This window comes from Taurulus bubalis, assembly GCF_910589615.1.
Source record: "Taurulus bubalis genome assembly, chromosome: 1".
NCBI classification, from domain to species: domain Eukaryota; kingdom Metazoa; phylum Chordata; class Actinopteri; order Perciformes; family Cottidae; genus Taurulus; species Taurulus bubalis.
In genome coordinates this window covers 37102622-37120261 of record NC_136589.1, presented here as the reverse complement: position 1 = coordinate 37120261, position 17640 = coordinate 37102622, and the positions used below count along the sequence as shown (strand labels likewise).

The window sequence follows — 17640 nt, the reverse complement described above, 5'->3', positions numbered from 1 at the left end:
GTCATGGTCGCCTGACATTTCATCTAAAAGGTCAAAATTGTGACTAACGATAGCATTTAGCTCAAAGCACTGCTTTGCCTCAGCCTCTCAGCTGCTAGCATAGCAGTAGAATCCCTCTGACCTTACAGCAACCTCACAAGAACAGACGCCTGCACTTAGTCATGGCTTACTAAGTGCGTATTTATGGACAACATGTTTGCAAACAATTGCCTATTTACATTACTACAACTTGTTCTATGTTTCTCTTCACCTGCTAAAAATCATGTAAACTTTACGTACATTTCAGCTCTGCTTTGCTGCACAAAATCTGTCACTGTGGCTTTCTAAATACTCAACTTGCTACCACTGGTTTACTATCAATCATTTACACTGGACAGTCTGAGCCACCTGCACTTTTTAGAACGGGTTAAAGGAGGGTGTTAGTGAGAGCTGTTGTGAGGCAACAGTATAGTCTAAATACAGACTGGATAACCCAAACAAAGTGCTAAAAGCAGCTTACAGGTATAAATAGCTCCGGCGATGGGTGTTACATTTGACAGTTTTTTTTAGTCACTGTCAGCATCTTTTTGGATTGTTGTTGAGACATTCATAGTTAATTATCAATACATTGTTATTATTATCATTAATACAATAATCATAATCATAATATTATTCTTATATATATCAACTTATAGTTGTTTTAAGTGTATGACCCTTGATATTTTTAGGTTTGTGATTAACAGTGTTTTCTTTCTTCCTAATGTATAAAGTTTAATTGAATTGAATATCAAAACATCTCTTCATTTAGCTTTACTTTTAACAATACTGTTAAGTAGATTTTTATATGATTGAGTTTTGAAAAGGATTTTATAACACAAATCTGTAAACATTTCCCAACACATAGATGACAATGTTATCTTCAAACTAAGGCTAAACTGTGAAGAAAAATTATCTGTTTTAATGAAATGTCTTCAAAAGCTATTCAAAACCAGTGTGTGTGGATACAAGTGCTCATATCTACATTTTAATCTCCTTCTAACTTGTGTCTCTGCCGCCAGCGATAATTATTATGAACTTCAGAGTTCACGTCAGTGTCATGACTCGGTAAACGTCACACTCACTGCAACTCAAACAGCTCAAAGTGACAAGCATCACAGCAAATGTATGCTGCGCACAATAAAATACTCTGCTGCCCCACTTAGTGCCTCAAGCCTGTAAAATGCGGTGCTCCTGTTACTTTACTAATCGCACAAGAAGGTATGTGCAAAGCCTAAAAATACAAGAATATTCATGTCATAGGTAAACAATTCACATGCAAGTCACATAGTATTTACAAGCTGAGCAAAGTGGATATACAGTACCCTAGACTGTTTGAGCCTCTAGTACATGTTTACTGTTTACAGAGGTAATAAATCAAGTGAGAAGTAAGGTCATTTCTCATATACTTCAATCTGACTTCTTTTTGCAACCAGAAGAGTTACCTCCTGATGGCCAGTAGAAAGAATTCAAGTTTAAGGCACTTCCACATTACCGTTTTTTATTCAGAACCGGAGGTTGCTGCCTGGTGAATAGCAGGTATGAGATAAAGGTAAGGGCAGATTCAAAGAAATAACCAGAGTGTATTTTCAGTCCATTTGTGAATGCATTTTAAGAAAGCATGGACTGATCTTATCATAGCAGATGTAGATACTTTAAGTCTTCTTCGGGAAAAACACAAATAAATGATATTTTACAATATTTTGTCTTTATCTCATCTTTGTTAGGACTTTCCAAATTGATTTTAATTCTAAAATGATGTATGAACACTATGAGCATTATTACTAATATGTTAACACTTTTAACATTATTACTAATATGTTAACACTTTTAACATTATTACTATTATATTAACACTATGAACATTTTTACTAATATGTTAAACCTATTAACATTATTACTAATATGTTAACACTATGAACATTATTACTAATATATTAACACTATGGACATTATTACTAATATGTAAACACTATTGATCTGTACTTACCATATACCATTGATCTATGCATCAATCAATAACCCCAAAAGTATTTTTATTAGTGAAAGGTTGAAGGCTGCACACGAGGGAATAAAGATATTGATCCAACCAAAGGCTGGAAGCTTTTATATGACCCAACACAACATTGATATGTCCAGCTAACACAACTCTGAACTTTGGATGTCATTGGCACAGTTACAAAAATTTGTTTTCCCTGTTGCTGAAAACACTGCGTATTCTTAGACAGTAGAATAATATGTATAAAAGCCTAACCCAATAATATGTAGCGACATGTGGCAGACAGTCATGATCCAACTCTTTAACATCAGAACTGTGAGGCCCTGCCTCAATCCTTTTGATGAATAGCTCTACCATTTGTCCATGTGCTTCCAGTCACACTGGCCAGCAGAGGCTCATTAGCCGGCTAGTGAGGCTAGTGATAGAGGTTGTTTCTGCACAGTGGGATGTCAGTGGGGGTCTCTGAACCTGCGGGTCAGCCTCCAAAACTGTGGGCTGCCACAATGGAGACAGCCGCCTTAATCAACTGTAAAGTTCACAACGGCACAGAGCATCCAATTATACCGTAGATAAATCACAATCACACATCTGACCACAGAAGGGTGTCTGAGTTCCAGCTGCATGTGTGCATGACTGTGAATTTAAGTGTGTCTGTGAGGATTCTGGTTACCAAATGTTTATTTGTGTGATAGTGTTGTTGCTAATGTGTACGACTCCGTTTGAGAAGAAAAGAGTACAAATGTGGTGAGTGAATGCTCAATAAAAAAAAGGCTGTTTTGTACTAAAAATGCAAAAAGAAAAAGGCACAAACTGCCGTTTGCTGAATCTGTTCCCATTGCACTCTGTAGCATTTTGGCTTTCGTGTTGTTGCCTTTTTTCGAATTTCAACTTATTTGTATATTCTTTCTGCCATTTCATCAAGCGACACATGATAGATATGTTGATGGATTTTTCAATCAGCCTCCATCAATCGTTAGTCATCAATAAGTTATTATGCATTAATTACTGACTTACACCAATATGTTATGACACAACATGTTTTACCATGTTTAAATGGTTATCAAATTAAATGAAAGATGCTGGTTTCTAGCCTCGAGTCACAATAGAACATGTATGTGGCATTATCTATTTAATAAAATGGTAATTTTGACAAATGGGCAATAGCTTATGCTTTACCCAAAACCTTTCACATCCATTTATCTCCTGAGACTTGATAATGGAAATAGCCCTCGTGCTTTTTGTGCATTTTCTGTTTTACACCCATGGCTTTGACAGCAGAATTTCAATTTAAAATGGAGAAAAAAATCAACTCAATCAATCAATCAATCAAAATGGCCAAACAGGATGAAAAGTGACTGCTGGTGGAAACGATGGTGAAGATACTGTATTCAAATCACATGCAGATATTTAACAGTCAAAATGTCTGGTTCATTGGAAGGCATGAAGTAGTCCACATAAAAATTATAATTGGTGAAGTGAGGTGATGGGTACACACATTTATATTGTGTAAATCATTGGACGTATTACTTGTATCTACAGCAAAGTAACCAGTACATTTACGACAGCAGCGCTGCATAAAGAACATACAGTTGGCCACAAGTGGAATATTGTGAGCGACTGTGGACTTCGAGGTAAATAACGAGACAACATGCCTGCTCTACACAAAGCCATTCAAAGAAATCTACGGGTTTCATCTTCTGTGTGAAAACCACATAGAGCCCATTCAGCTAGCAAGTGCTTAAAAATGCATATTGCATCCCTAATGAGCAGAAACAACAGCATGACACCAGCCACACAGATGAGTCAGTGTGTGTTTATCCACTAATGGCTGCATATTGTTTTTCTGTCCCTCACTGTGTGCCTAAGCATTCACTCGATTGTGTTGTTACAGCAACAATTCCACAGCTGCTATGCGCATCACATGCTAAGCATTGCGCAGCAATTCAGCTGATCTGAAAATAGATGGAGAAAAAAGATAAAAAGATAATCAAGCAGCTTTGTAAAGTGGAAATCTGCAACCAGCAAAACACAAAAAGTATTCATTAGGATACTTGGAAAAGGACTGTGGAACAAATGTTAAAAATGATATAATATTCACAGCAGCCTCAGCTGACTTGTACCTTCATTCAACCCCAGTTAATGACTGCTGTCCTTTGAATCACACACTCCCATCCTGCCTGCTATACGCTTCACATGATCCCTCTTCGTTCTCCAATAAACTCTCATTATCATCACCTGGAGGATAGCAGCCAGCTCTGGCCTCGGAGGTGACACGGTGGTTACATCATATTATGGATTACTGCTCGTGCCTCGGCCATTTAATCACCTTGTGCCATAATCTTTCCATCTGTCATTCGGTTGTAGATCTCTGTACTCCCTGTGGATTTGCCTTCTATTAACCACGGTTGGCCGAGCCAAAGACTTGCTCTGACCTTAGTGGGATTTCCCAGACAAAGATGTGACGATGTCTGTCTGTTGAATGTGAATAATATATAATGGCTGCAAACAACAACAAAAAAAACTATAAGCTCTTTTCTTTTGCTGGTAAATCACTATTTCAGCATTTAAATTACTTTAATAAACAAGAAATTGGCAGGTTGAGTATTTTTTTGCCATATTTGACTTTTAGCACATTGTTCAGCCTCAGCCAAAGATTCAGCAGCATTTAGCTTGCGCTTGGCATTTGTTCTCCACCCTGATTAAAGCTTAAGCTATGTCTTAATATCGGCCTTTGACACTGAAATAAGTCACTGTCTCTGTGGACAAATGGACTGTTTCCTCTAAGGTAGGTGAGAGTGCTTTTAGCTGCTCTGTGCTGACTATGTTTTCTTTCAAATCTAGGCTGTTGCTTTGAAATGAAGGAACAAGCTGAGTCCAGTCAAGTGCAAAACCACTTCCTCCTTGTCACCATGTACTCTGGAAAAAAAAGGGCCTACGTTCTGGGGAAGATTACGGCACAGAACAACCGTGCTGTAATTTGAGATAGCATGAAGAAACACCAGAGAAGAGACATGTGTTACTGCAGGGAGATTTTTCAGAGTAGCGAAAGAAAATGAGACAAGAGTCAAATGAGAGTTCCACAATGTCATACCAAACACCCCATAAATGATACATCTCTGTGAATTTTTGCTGTACAAACAAAAAAAGCAGTCTCCAAATCGGCTTGCCATAACTCCTTGTCTATTTTGCATACGATTGCGGTCGGTGCATTTTTAGTATCCTCTTACAAATGCTCTCTCCTCGCCACCTGCGGCATTTGTAACAGTCTCCAGAGCCATCAAGGTTAATTGGAATCAGGCGTTAAAAGACGTTCAATATTCTAAAAGTGACAACAAATTATGTTAATGGTGGTTTGAAGTCCTTGTTATCAAGGTGGAATCAATCTTGCCCACGTCCCTTGAGGTCATCATCCATACATAACAATTAGCACTGTGTGCGTGTGTGTGCGTGTGTGTGTGTGTGCGTGTGTGCGTGTGTGTGTATATCAAGAATTTTAAATGCCAGAAAGAAGATTATTCTATTCATAGAAAGCAAGCAGAGGGCCTACTTTACACCTTGCCAATTTACACATTATTCAGAGTCCAAGAATACTAAATGAATACACGTTGCAGAATGATGCCCGTTCGTATACACTGCCTTGTTCTCTCTCCTATATGCTAAAAGGAATATTGACTGTATGCAAATTACACCTGTGTAAGACAATGAGCTGGACACGGCTGTCGATGTCCCACTGCAGCCTGACACAGGATTTAATCCATGATAATTAAACGATAAATTATTTATTATTTATTACACATTTGTTGCCAAAGCAGCCTGACAGCAGCAAACCTGATGGCCGTTTTCTCTGTGGCATCTGGTTCATCTGTGGCAGGAAGATCGTCAGCCAGAATCTCCTCAGGACTCCGAAGGTCATTTAGGGGGGCCTTCTGCTCTTTGCCTTTGATGCCCATCCCCGCCGTGATGGCGTTCCACAAAGCACTCTGAGACTTTGAGCCTGCAAAAAATAAAATAAACATCAGTGGTGTCACAATTCTTTTGTATAGGGCCATGAATCCAACTTGTATGTGTTTATCAGATTTGTATATATAAGCAGAATTGTTAAATCTCCTTTCAAAGGTTTTTAGAATCTCACCAAAAAGCAGAAAGAGAATTCAACCCCTTTGTCATGCTGCCACCGTGTGGACGTATGTTGTCAATGCAAGTTTATCTTGTGAACTTACACAGAAGACAAGTGGTACTACTACAAGTAGTATTTATATTGTCATTAATTAATGACGTATCAACATTTATCAGGTCATAAACCATTTGAAAATCACAAAATAGTCATTATCATTACAAAGATGATATGGTGTCATGTAAAGTCGTAATTGTGTATTCTGTTTTCAGGACAACAGAGGACCACTTGTAGTACACTGAAAAGATGATAATTAATTCATTATTAAACATTTTTAATATTGATTAAGGTTCTTTATTTTTGTATAAATCGGTTCCCAATATAGTCAGCCAAATAATGAGACCATTGTTTTTCTGCACACCTCAATTGTATTGATGTGGTCAAAAGTCTCAGCAGCTAATATCTCATTAACTCAAGAGTGAAACTGATCCTTTCATACTTTGATCTGAAAAAAGTGCTGAATTGAAATCAATGAATTTAGTGAATTGACTAACAATTAAGTATGACTAATTAAGAGAACACTTACGTGCAAAATTCGCCTGTGGTCTGGTGGAGCTCTCCCCATCTTCATTTGCCACTGGAGGGGGGAAAAAGATGGAATAGAATCAAGTAATGCCAGAAAATGTTGGTTATGAACATGCATGCTTATGTGAAACTCTTAAGTAGTTACCAATTACTTTAAATCCATCTGTAACTTCTGTTTTGCTGTTATGCACACTTGTTCTATCGCATACTACAAATTGTTTATGATATCTGTAAATTCATATTTGCCATTTTATACGTGCAACAAATATAGTTTGAGTAGACGCAATTCACTTGACATTCTTCACTATTAAGAAAGGTCATGAGCTCAGACTGTTTCGTGCGTAATCACACAAACAGATATACGACACCACTAAACACTAAACAAAGTATGTGGAGTTGATGACATACACACACATCATCTAGCAGTGTTGTTGAGAGCCAAAACAACTCATGCTGATATGAGAGCAGAAAGACACGACGTTATTTATTTCACATGTATGACAGTATTGTTAAACACCTCATGTCTGAAGAGGTGGACGCTTTCACTGCAGCGGCCAATGTTTGGAATTATGCTCCACATTTCATAGTTGTTGTTAAGGCCAACGAGCCTCTCGATGCAGTTCCTCAATAAGCCACTAGATGCTGACCATCACATTTTGACATTAAGGAAGACTGAAACTGCCCTCCAGGTTATTTTGTGTCATGGTGGTAATTCTAAAAGCTTCACTGCTTAGTCAGCCCATCAACCAGAACTCCATTAAATTACACAATGAAAGATTGTCTGGTCATTTACTGTTCAATATGATATAGCAACCTATTTCTCCTCAGCTGTCATAATGTGATAGATTATTCACACTGTATCTATTAAATGTGCTTTAAAGTGCCTTTCAGTTATCTTTTTTATTATTATATCAGTTATAGGTATATGATCAAAGAATTAACAACGAAGCTCAAATAATGTGGAAATGTTTAGGTTGAGAGAGGGAGATGAGACACCAATTATACATAGTGTTTTATTGTGCTAGATTGAGCATTTTGGGAACATTTAAATGTATTTAATGGCAATCATGTATTTGAACAACATTCAAATAAGTAAAGATTTTTTGTATTTTCTTTCCTGGACTTAATCCTGTGAGGCTCCTTTAACAAGAATTCTAAAGAGGTCACAGGTTTTCCAGTAAGAATGATTCTTTGTGAAGGCCTTTCACGTCTGATCAGTTAATTATATTTCAGGGTTTCCTGGTGTAATTGCCTGTGCTCCCAAAACCTTCATACCAATCACAGTAAATGAAGGTGACTTGTGAGAGGAAGTCCTTCTACAGCATGAATGTGCAGGTGAAAAGAGACTCGGTTATAAAAAGCTTCCGTCATCACTGCTGTTGAAGCCATAAGGGCCAGAGAAACATTAACTGTTTGTATTGTTTGGTTTACTAGTTGACGACAGAGAGCACAGCTACCGACCTCACTGAGGCACTGACTCTGACCCTCAGCCTAGCCCACCGTGGAACTAAATCCAGGATTGAGACGCACATCTGCATGCTCAAAGCTTAGTTCCACAACCTGGGGATGTTCAAGAATTTCCAGATGGGTCTTGTGACATTATTCTGGCCTTTGTTGACCCCAAGAGTGATGCCGACCCTGACGATCATAAGAAATAAAAGACCATTCCACCCCATCTTACAGATCTCTGAGATAAAAGAGCTGTCTGAGTCATAATTTTCTAAAAAACATTTTTTAATTGGCCCACCACAAACTCACAGCTGTCTTCAAATAAAGACTAATTAATTTAATTGTATTCATTCTAGGTTTTTTTTAACATGGAAATGTTGTGACAAAATGCTTTAATATTCTGTTACTGTAATTAACGTCATCAGTACTCTCCCACCGAACTCCAATCCGTGTTCCAGTATCTGTATAATTCCTAGTTATGTCCTTGTGATCTGGAGTCTACTATGTTCCATGTGGAGATTGCATTTTTCCCATTATTTGAGCCCACGACTGAACCTTTACAGGCAGCACAGGGGCAGATAAGACTGACCTTCAGTTAAGCTTGAGGTTCTTCTATAGTCTGTGGTTCTGTATCATTTCAGTCTTCACATCCATAACTCTGATCTTAAAATGAACATCTTAGTGTGCTAACTTGTGCTGTGGAGGCGGGTTGCCACACCTCCTCGTGATACTGGACGGCCATGCTCTTTTAGAGGGCATGCAAGTTTTAACGTGGGATGACAGATTTAGAAAGGGCGTTTTGCAATATTAAAGCTGCATGTGCATGTTTGGAGACCTCATTAAATCTCTCCCACTGGCAGAGCATTTAGCCTCTTCATCATCTTCCTGTGATGAATACAAGCAATATTGTTTGATTTAGGCTTATAATCAGATTGTTCACAGATTTTACTGAAGTACAGTAAATTAAATAATCTGTAACTGCTGAAAAATTAATGATCTTAAATGGCTAAATTGATGTTCCAAGTTCTGTCAGAATACAAACACAAATACTTGCAGAAAGAGCTCAGTTAAAATACTTTTTCTGTTGGCTCTAATAAGCTGCCACCAGGGATGCCTTCCAACTGCTGCAACCGAGGCTCAGTTTGTAAGCCTCTGTGAGAGGTGACACAGGTCGGGGTGGATCGTTGGCTCAAACAAACAAAGACTTTCATCCAGGAGATTGCTGTTCGTTTCCTCAACATTGACTCTCTTTTCCTTACTTTTGTTACATAACTTAATGTATAACTTAACTTCTTAATAACGACAATACGAACCAAAATGACTTATTTTGAAAAGACAATATGCAAGTAACGAGCAGAAACTGTACGTTTCCTGTGAACATAACTTTTATTTTGAAAAGAAACTATGCATCTCACGAGCAGAAACTTAGGGCCACTGACCGCTGGTGTCGGCGTTTGATGAGTTGGGAGTGAGAATGCATCGTAGTATATATAATAATAATAATTTTAATAATAATAATTGTATTTATAAAGCACATTTCACAGACCAGAGATGTCCCAAAGTGCTGTACAGTTTAAAAAAAACACAGTAAAAAACACATTAAAAGATTGAGGAGTAAAAAACACAATAAAAGAAATAGTAAAAAATAAATAGATAAAAACAGATAAAAAGCTGGTCATATCCGGTATTTAAAACAAACGCCAGCGTAAACAGGTGAGTCTTGGTTGGAGGTTCAGCTGGTTGGACCTGAGAATGCGGGCTGTTTGATAAGGGTGAAGTAGTTCAGCCACATATGAGTCTGACTGCGTAGTGCTCTGTATGTGAGAGTGAGGATTTTAAAGTGGATCCTATGCTCTCCTACGGGGAGCCAGTGAAGAGACCTAGGAATGGGGGTGATATGAGACCGTCTATTTGTCCACGTCAGTAATCTGGCAGCAGCATTTTGGATTACCTGCAACCAGTTAACAGCCGATTTACTGAGTGCAGAAAAAAGTGCGTTGCTGTAATCAATACGTGAACATATGAAAGTGTGTATGATCATCTCTAATTCGACCGTAGATAAGACAGATCTCAGTTTGGAAATGTTTCGTAAATTTACCATCCGTCAAAGGAACCATCACCACGTTTTGGAAACCAAAGACAATCTGCACACACATTGGAGTGTGTGACTTGGAGATATTCATGAAGGTATTCAGTCAAAGGCATTGTAAAGCCTCCTGTCTGTCTGTCTGTCATCTGTTTCTCTGTCTTCCCTTTCAAAATAAAAGCCCCATGAATTAACTGTATCTTAACATAAAGCTCAAATGAGGATTTTTGTATTAAATACTTAATGCGCTTACTAATACTTTGACTACTGCTGGTAATATTTGGACTATTACTACTAATGCTACTCCAACAACTACTACTGCTACTCTTGCTACTAATACTACTACTGTTACTTCAACTACTACTACTTCTAATCATACTACCGTTATTTCAACTACTACATCTACTACTAATACTACTACTGTTACTTCAACTACTATACTTCTACTCATACTACCGTTATTTCAACTACTACTAATACTGTAATTTCAAATACTACCACAACTACTACTTCTACTCATACTACTGTTATTTATACTACTACTACTATAACTACTGCGACTACTATTACTACTTTTACTCATACCATTATTACTTCTACTACTACTACAACTACTGCTTTTACTCATGCTACTGTTATTTCTACTACTGCAACTACTACTACGACTTTTAATTTTTTTCTTGGATTATTTAGATTTTGCAGTTTTGCTTCCAACTGTTCCATTTAAACATTAAGGATGTTCAGCAGTTCAGTTCAACGCTTTTGGGCTTCAACACTTTTCAGCAGGTAGTTTATCTTGTCAGCTATTTTAAGCTATATTCAGCTGTTTTCAGCTAAATTCAGCTGTATTCGGCTATTTTCAGCTATATTCCGCTATTTTCAGCTATATTCAGCTATATTTTCAAATATTTAAGCTTTAAGCTTCAGCTTTTAGCATTCCAACACATTTTCAGCAGGAAATGCAATTTATAGTTAATATTTGTTGCTCTGCTGGAGTGAAATAGTGAGCTCCGCCCTTTATTCAAAAGGAAAATAATATTTTTTAATCAGAATGAACCCGCTTAGACTTGGTTGAACAAATGATTTGTTATTGAAACAAAATATATGTCTTGCTTCATCAACTCAGAGCTTAAGATTTGTGGGTTGTTGCAGCTGGATAACCTTCTATACACCAGTCTACAATTCTGATGAAGACAGAGCTGCAACGGCATTACATAGATTGAATTGTTGCCTAATAAATTGGACGTGCACTTTTCCGATTAGACATGTAATGGTCAGTTCGAAGGCTAACCACTCACCTGTGAAAATAGTTTAATGTATTCTGTGTGAAAGACATTACACAATAGAATTGGAGAGATGTGGGCATTTACCAAACAGAGAAGGTGTTTGTTGGATTATGGGAAATGTAGGATTCAGCAACAACAACCAAATGTTTTGAACAAATAAAAACAGCAGCATGGTCTCACCATGGAAACAGAAACAAGTTTCCTTTAATGTGAACAAAGTCTGTGTGTGAATTTGAACCACTGTGTCCACAGAAGTATGACTCTATTCCCTTCTGCTGGAGCGGCTTTTTCCTCTATTCCACACGAGAGAAGACATGAAGCAGACAGATTGACAGTTTTGATGTAATCAACCTGTCTTAAGTTTATTATATTCTTTCTTTTCCTTACTTCTATTACTAATTTAACGTGAATTAACTTATTTTACAGCAATCTCGTTTAGTCATGCAGTCAGTCAATTATTTGGGGAAGAGAAGTGTGAAACAAAACAAGACATTCCCATTTTAGTTAATATACAGTCATTGTCTGACAATAATCCCATTATACATTTTACTTTAATATACTTTTATACATTTTTCTTTAGTATATTTGATACATTTTACTTGTCATATGCTGGGCTGACAGTGACAGATGTTGTGAAATCTGGACACCAGTTTGGTGCTGTATGTTTGAATTATTATTGTTTTACTGGGATTTTTAAGTTGTCATATTACATTTCATATTACAAGTTGAGAATGTATGAAATATCGGCACATGAAACATGGAAAAAAGGTCGATGCTGATGGGAGTGATGTTTTCTAGCTATAGTGTGAACACCTTGTGTGAATTTATAGTAAAAGTTACTCTAATATATAATCTTACATGTCTGCATTTGTCAGGATAAAGACACAAATTAAGGAATACACAATCTTCTTCAGTGATTTAGCTCAAAGTAGAAGATACAATATAAACTGTGTATGTGAGATGGAAAATGTAATGAAGAAAATACACATAAAAAAGCCTCAGGGCTCGACAGTTAAGGTGCTGGGTTGGCAACCATTTTGATAAATTAACAACCAATTCCTCAACCACGTTAAAACTTATGAAAGAAAGATGCAGCAGACAGGAAAACATCTACCCAAAAATGAATACCGGTGCTTTTAAAATGTTTGTGGCATTAGTAATATTAAAATATTGTTGTTACAGTCTCCTCACATGTGCACGAGCGCGGGCAATTAAGTTGTTTGACTGCAGGGTGACAAGATCGACTAACCCGTCACAAACAAATCTGAAAATCCATTCAACTGAATGAAAAGCAAAAAGGAAATCTGTGAAGTCTTGGGAGGCCATGTATCCTGGCATCTTTGAGCTGAACAGAACATTTTACCACGTACACATGACATGTATGTGTCACATGTTCATTATAAAGCTGACGTATAACTGCATAGTACAAAATAGTGATTAAAATGGCAACCAGTTTCAGTTTCAATAATCAAAAGATTATCCCTGGTCACCCAGTCTGGCAACTACTTTTTAAAGTTAGTGTTGAACTGAAATCAGTTTTCTCCACATTGAGCTTCACAACATCAACAAAACATTACAAAGCTAACAAGACTAACACACGACTAAACACCTCAGTGGGAATCCGAGCAGAGGCTGCCAGCTACAGTTGAGGCTCAGATTGTAATAGTGGACACAAGGTGTCCAGCCAGGCAATGAGCTACCATCGCTTAGGAGTCACGCTTCAGAGGAGGTGATTGGCAAAATGCTGTGCAGACTGAATCTGAGGCCCAGTGAGCAATTGATTGTGACACTTGTGGGTTACCATGACAACTGCCATGCTTGTGGGTAGTATGAGGGAGATAGAGTCAACATGTGACCGAGGCAGGTTTTTAGAGGTAACAGGATGTGTCCAAGCGAGTGGAAAAATCCAAAGTCCATTTTTCTGTTTGATCATCAAATCTTTTAGGGCTGCTTTTAATGCTTTTAAAAGGTGTCCCTCTTCCTGTTTCTTTATGCCGTAATACTGAATCTTTCCCATTCTTATCAGTATATTCATATCATGCAAACATGTTTAGGTGTACAGTGTGTGCCATAGACTACATTTAGTATTGCCTGTGTCTCGTGCGACGCAATAACAACTCACTGAGCTTGTGGCCCACAGTTCAACTGAGGTCGAACGGAATACAAAGCAAGATGACGGAACCTGGATGCACCTTATCGACCCGTGCATGCACCAAAACTCTTCAGCTCAGACTCCGGCAGCAACCAGCCCGCTGTGGACAGACCCAGACCCGGGTTCAACCTGCAGTCGGAGCTCCAGCTGGAGATGGAGAGCTCCACGCCCGGCAAAAGCGACTCCTCTTCTAGCCAGTTGCCAAAATAAGTTCCTCAAAGTAGCTTTAAAGCACCTAACTTGACAAAAAAAAATCAAAAGGTAGAAGGTGTACAGTACCTGGTGTGCATGGTGTTATAAATAGAAACACTTCCTGTTGTGTACATCAGCATATGTCTTTCACATAAACAAATATTGTCAACATTAAGGCAGTGTTAAATAGCATTTGGGGGAAAATATTATCATTGTATAAATTAAACAGTTGTTTACTTGCACAGCAAGCAGACATTGCTTTTATTTAGAGTCACGTTTCTGACCACCATTTTAAGTTCAACATTTAATGGTTCCTTTTAGCTATATCACCACCAACCCCAGAGGGAAATATCTGGCTCCTCAGCTTTTACACGCTCCACTAGTATCTTCACTATTACATAATTCTATGTTCGCTGCTGTTTTGGGCAAGGTGGGTTGCGTGGGTTTGTCAGAGCCACTGAAACATCTGAAAACATTAGATGTTTCGTGCAGCTTTACCGGATTCCACAACATGATTAAAAAGATACTGTCAGCACTCCTGAATTAACGCATGATTGAAAAGTTATTCGATATTGAAGTTGAGACATCTATCCGCGTTGAGAGTTAGAAGCTCGTTAGATATATCAACCTAGTGATGTCACAGCTGTGGCAAATTTATAATCTTACAATCCGTGTTTGCTGTGACAAACACGGATTGGGGTGTGGCAAAAAAGTGCAGCGACAGTTTTCTCCCTTATATGATTCAGTGTTGAATTACCCTTGAAAGCCTGTGTCCAAAAGCAAAATGCACACTATTATGTTTCTCCACTTAAAATGTCTTGTTACCTACCAACATATTTGAGAACACAGCTCCTCTACAGAACATCTTCACATCGCTCTATTTTCACTGTTTCAACACTCACTCCTGTGACACTTTTCACAAGTGCTCCAACAAAAAAACAAAGCAAGTGGCACATAAGTTCATCAACACTCTGGTTGTCAAGACAATGGAATGAATTCCTGGTGACGTAAGCAGCACACAGCTTCAGTGTGCAGCCTCCTTGTTTCCATGGTGTAGTTGCATTACAGAGGAAAGCATCAACTTCGGTAGAATGGACTAACGTGGCGAGTTGTGCCGAGAGGCTGATGTGCTTAACGATGGCTAACACTCTCTCGCAGGCATGTATCCTGCTCTTGTCACACACTCTTCCATGCCTTTCGCTCACATGCAAACACACTTTCCTCCTGCTCTGCCTCTACAATGTCTTACCTATGGTGATGTTGAAGCCGTCAATGCTGAAGGTGGCACTCCGACCCTTTCTAAATCGATGCTTCTTGGAGTCAGCTTCCATCGCTTTGGCAACCTCCGGTCACCCTTGCACCTTTTAATCTATTCTAATGCCCTGTGTCAGTTGCACTGCCTTGTTTCAGTTTCGTTTGAGTGACTCCCCTCCTGGAGAGAAAGAAAAAAAAAGGTAGTCCTCGGACTCTCGCTGGACGAGAACTGTCAAAGATTCACCACTCATTAAAGACACCAAGCGGGATCATTTCTGTTAAATCCTTCTCCACCCATTTGACTTTGTTGTATATCTTTTCTCTCCCTCTCTCCGCTTCTCACACCTCAACAAGCTCATTTCAAGGAGCTTATGGCTCTTGATTTGCTTTTCTTCTCTCGATCTCCCTCCACCCCTCCCTCCACGCTTTCTCTCCTCGTCTCTCTTCCCCGAGAGGTACAGTAGGTGTGAGTGGTGGGTGGCGGTGGTAGTGGTGGTGGAGGTAAGGAGGAGAAGGCATCTCTAGAGGTTTACGTGAACGTAACTCCTCCTACTGTCAATAATGTTTAGTAAAGACAGTGGAAGCTCAGAGTCGTTATGACACAGGCCTATTGTAGTTCTAGTTTTGCTCTCACACACTTGACAAACAAACTGACTAAAAAAATGTGTTGAGCGGCACATGCCTTGGTGCATGATCACAGAGAGGAACGGAAAAGGTTGAAGGAAAGATAGCGACAGAATGATAAAGTGTACCGAGTCAAAACTAGTAATGAAATCAATGTCGCTGATTTTCATTTTGCAGGAGTAACTGAAGACATTAACAGAGTGCATACTGTTCTTTTGGAAGAAAAAAAAATCTAGCTTTACATCACCCATTTAAATAGTTACATTTAGAGTGAACAAACTGCCTCAAATGTATTCATTTTCACCTTTTAAGCAACTGCTGATGCATGGCTTTCTTCAATATTGTGCGTATTATACTGAGAAGCAAAGGTCCCTTTATGCTTATAAAAGATACCTTTCCCTTACACAATACACAACTCCTCATCTATGCACATAAACACACACACACCTGCACACACCAGATCAACAAAGGATAAAAAGCTCCCCTTATTAGCACCATCTGACATTTAGCTATGGGATTTTCCACGTTTCATTTTCCCCCTGATTAGTGTCTCTGAGTGTTCTTCATGAAGGCTTCTGACTTTTTCTCACACCTTTTAAATTCATCAGATCTGCCGATAAAAGCAAATTACTAGTGATCACTACAATGCTTACTCTTCGAGCAGAAAAGCAAACATAACCTCTCTTTACAGAATTGCTTATAATTTAAGCTAATATTGGCTTACAATATACCTTTGTGTTTGTTCTTCTCTATTCCCCTTCTGTTCTTTCCTTGAACCACTTAATAATAACAGCCGCCATAAATTATCTGATTTATTTCAGTGGCATGTAATATAATCCAAGCAATGTGACAACAAAGTCAGGGGATTTCGGATCATTAACAAATTCTCAGCTTTAAAACAAACAACTTAATAAATCATACATACTACATACCTACTTACACAAATCTGCACCACAAACACACACTTAAGAGTGATCAAAGAGTGTGTGGTCTCAAAGAGTGAGTGTTCCCCAGCTGTTAACTGTCAAACAATGGCATAGTCAAATAAGGACATACACTATAGTACAACAAACATAAATGAATGCATGGTTTATAAGTGATGTAGCAGTTAAGGTGTCTAAGGAAAAGGAAATTGATCACAATCAGGATATCTTTCTAATTATAACAGAGCCAGTTTGAGTCACTCAGTGCAGTTCCAGCGGACACATTAGGCACTTGTTAGATAATTACACTCCATCTCATTTTGTTTTCGAGCTACAGTAAGAGCTCTTTATCCTCTCCTCTTGTCACACGGCTCTCCGCAGCCTCCAATTGATACCGTATCTAGCAATTTGTGAGGATCCTAATTTTGCAACACTCTCACTGTGCACCCTCAAGTGCCCGCCTGATCCCGGGTACCACACATGCTCTTTCGAGGGTATGTGTGGGAATATTGCAACTTTTTTATTCTTCCCTTTTGTCAGCAGACCCCCAGGTAGCCATTTGTTTGAAAGGCTCAAAGTGGTTACAATATGCTTTAATTTGCTTACACATTTAAAAAGGAATAACCTATTGAGGCCACAGCTGTGTCAATATGATTAATGATATTATCATATTGCTGCAGAGTCTTGTCACCAATATTAAATTCATCCCTTACTTATGAGTCCAAAATAACGTGTGCAATATATTCAAGAAGTACAAAGGTGCTAAAGGGCACGGTTTTCCTTGAGAGCTGATAACACGAGAGTAGGTGCTGTTTAAGTGTATCATGGTCACACAATGCTGCTGTATTTAAAGCTTCCCGTTTAATGCATCTGGGGTCATAGAAGTTAGCAGATTACATAATACACTTAACTGAAGTGTGCTTCTGCATTCATGTTGCTTTAGAAGGCTATGTGGTGCTTT

The 17640-nt window shown here is 38.4% G+C and overlaps 1 protein-coding gene across 1 annotated transcript in view; it reads right to left on the bottom strand.

The window, feature by feature from the left end:
• pde1cb (phosphodiesterase 1C, calmodulin-dependent b) overlaps positions 1–17640 on the bottom strand; it is a gene marked incomplete at both ends in the record, with an annotated part of 82854 nt that overhangs the window by 56937 nt on the left and 8277 nt on the right. Inside the window, 2 exons of the mRNA XM_079237644.1 lie at positions 5843–6008; positions 6715–6765. Of these exons, the coding sequence (XP_079093770.1) occupies positions 5843–6008; positions 6715–6765 (217 nt within the window). The remainder of the gene's footprint in view (positions 1–5842; positions 6009–6714; positions 6766–17640) is intronic.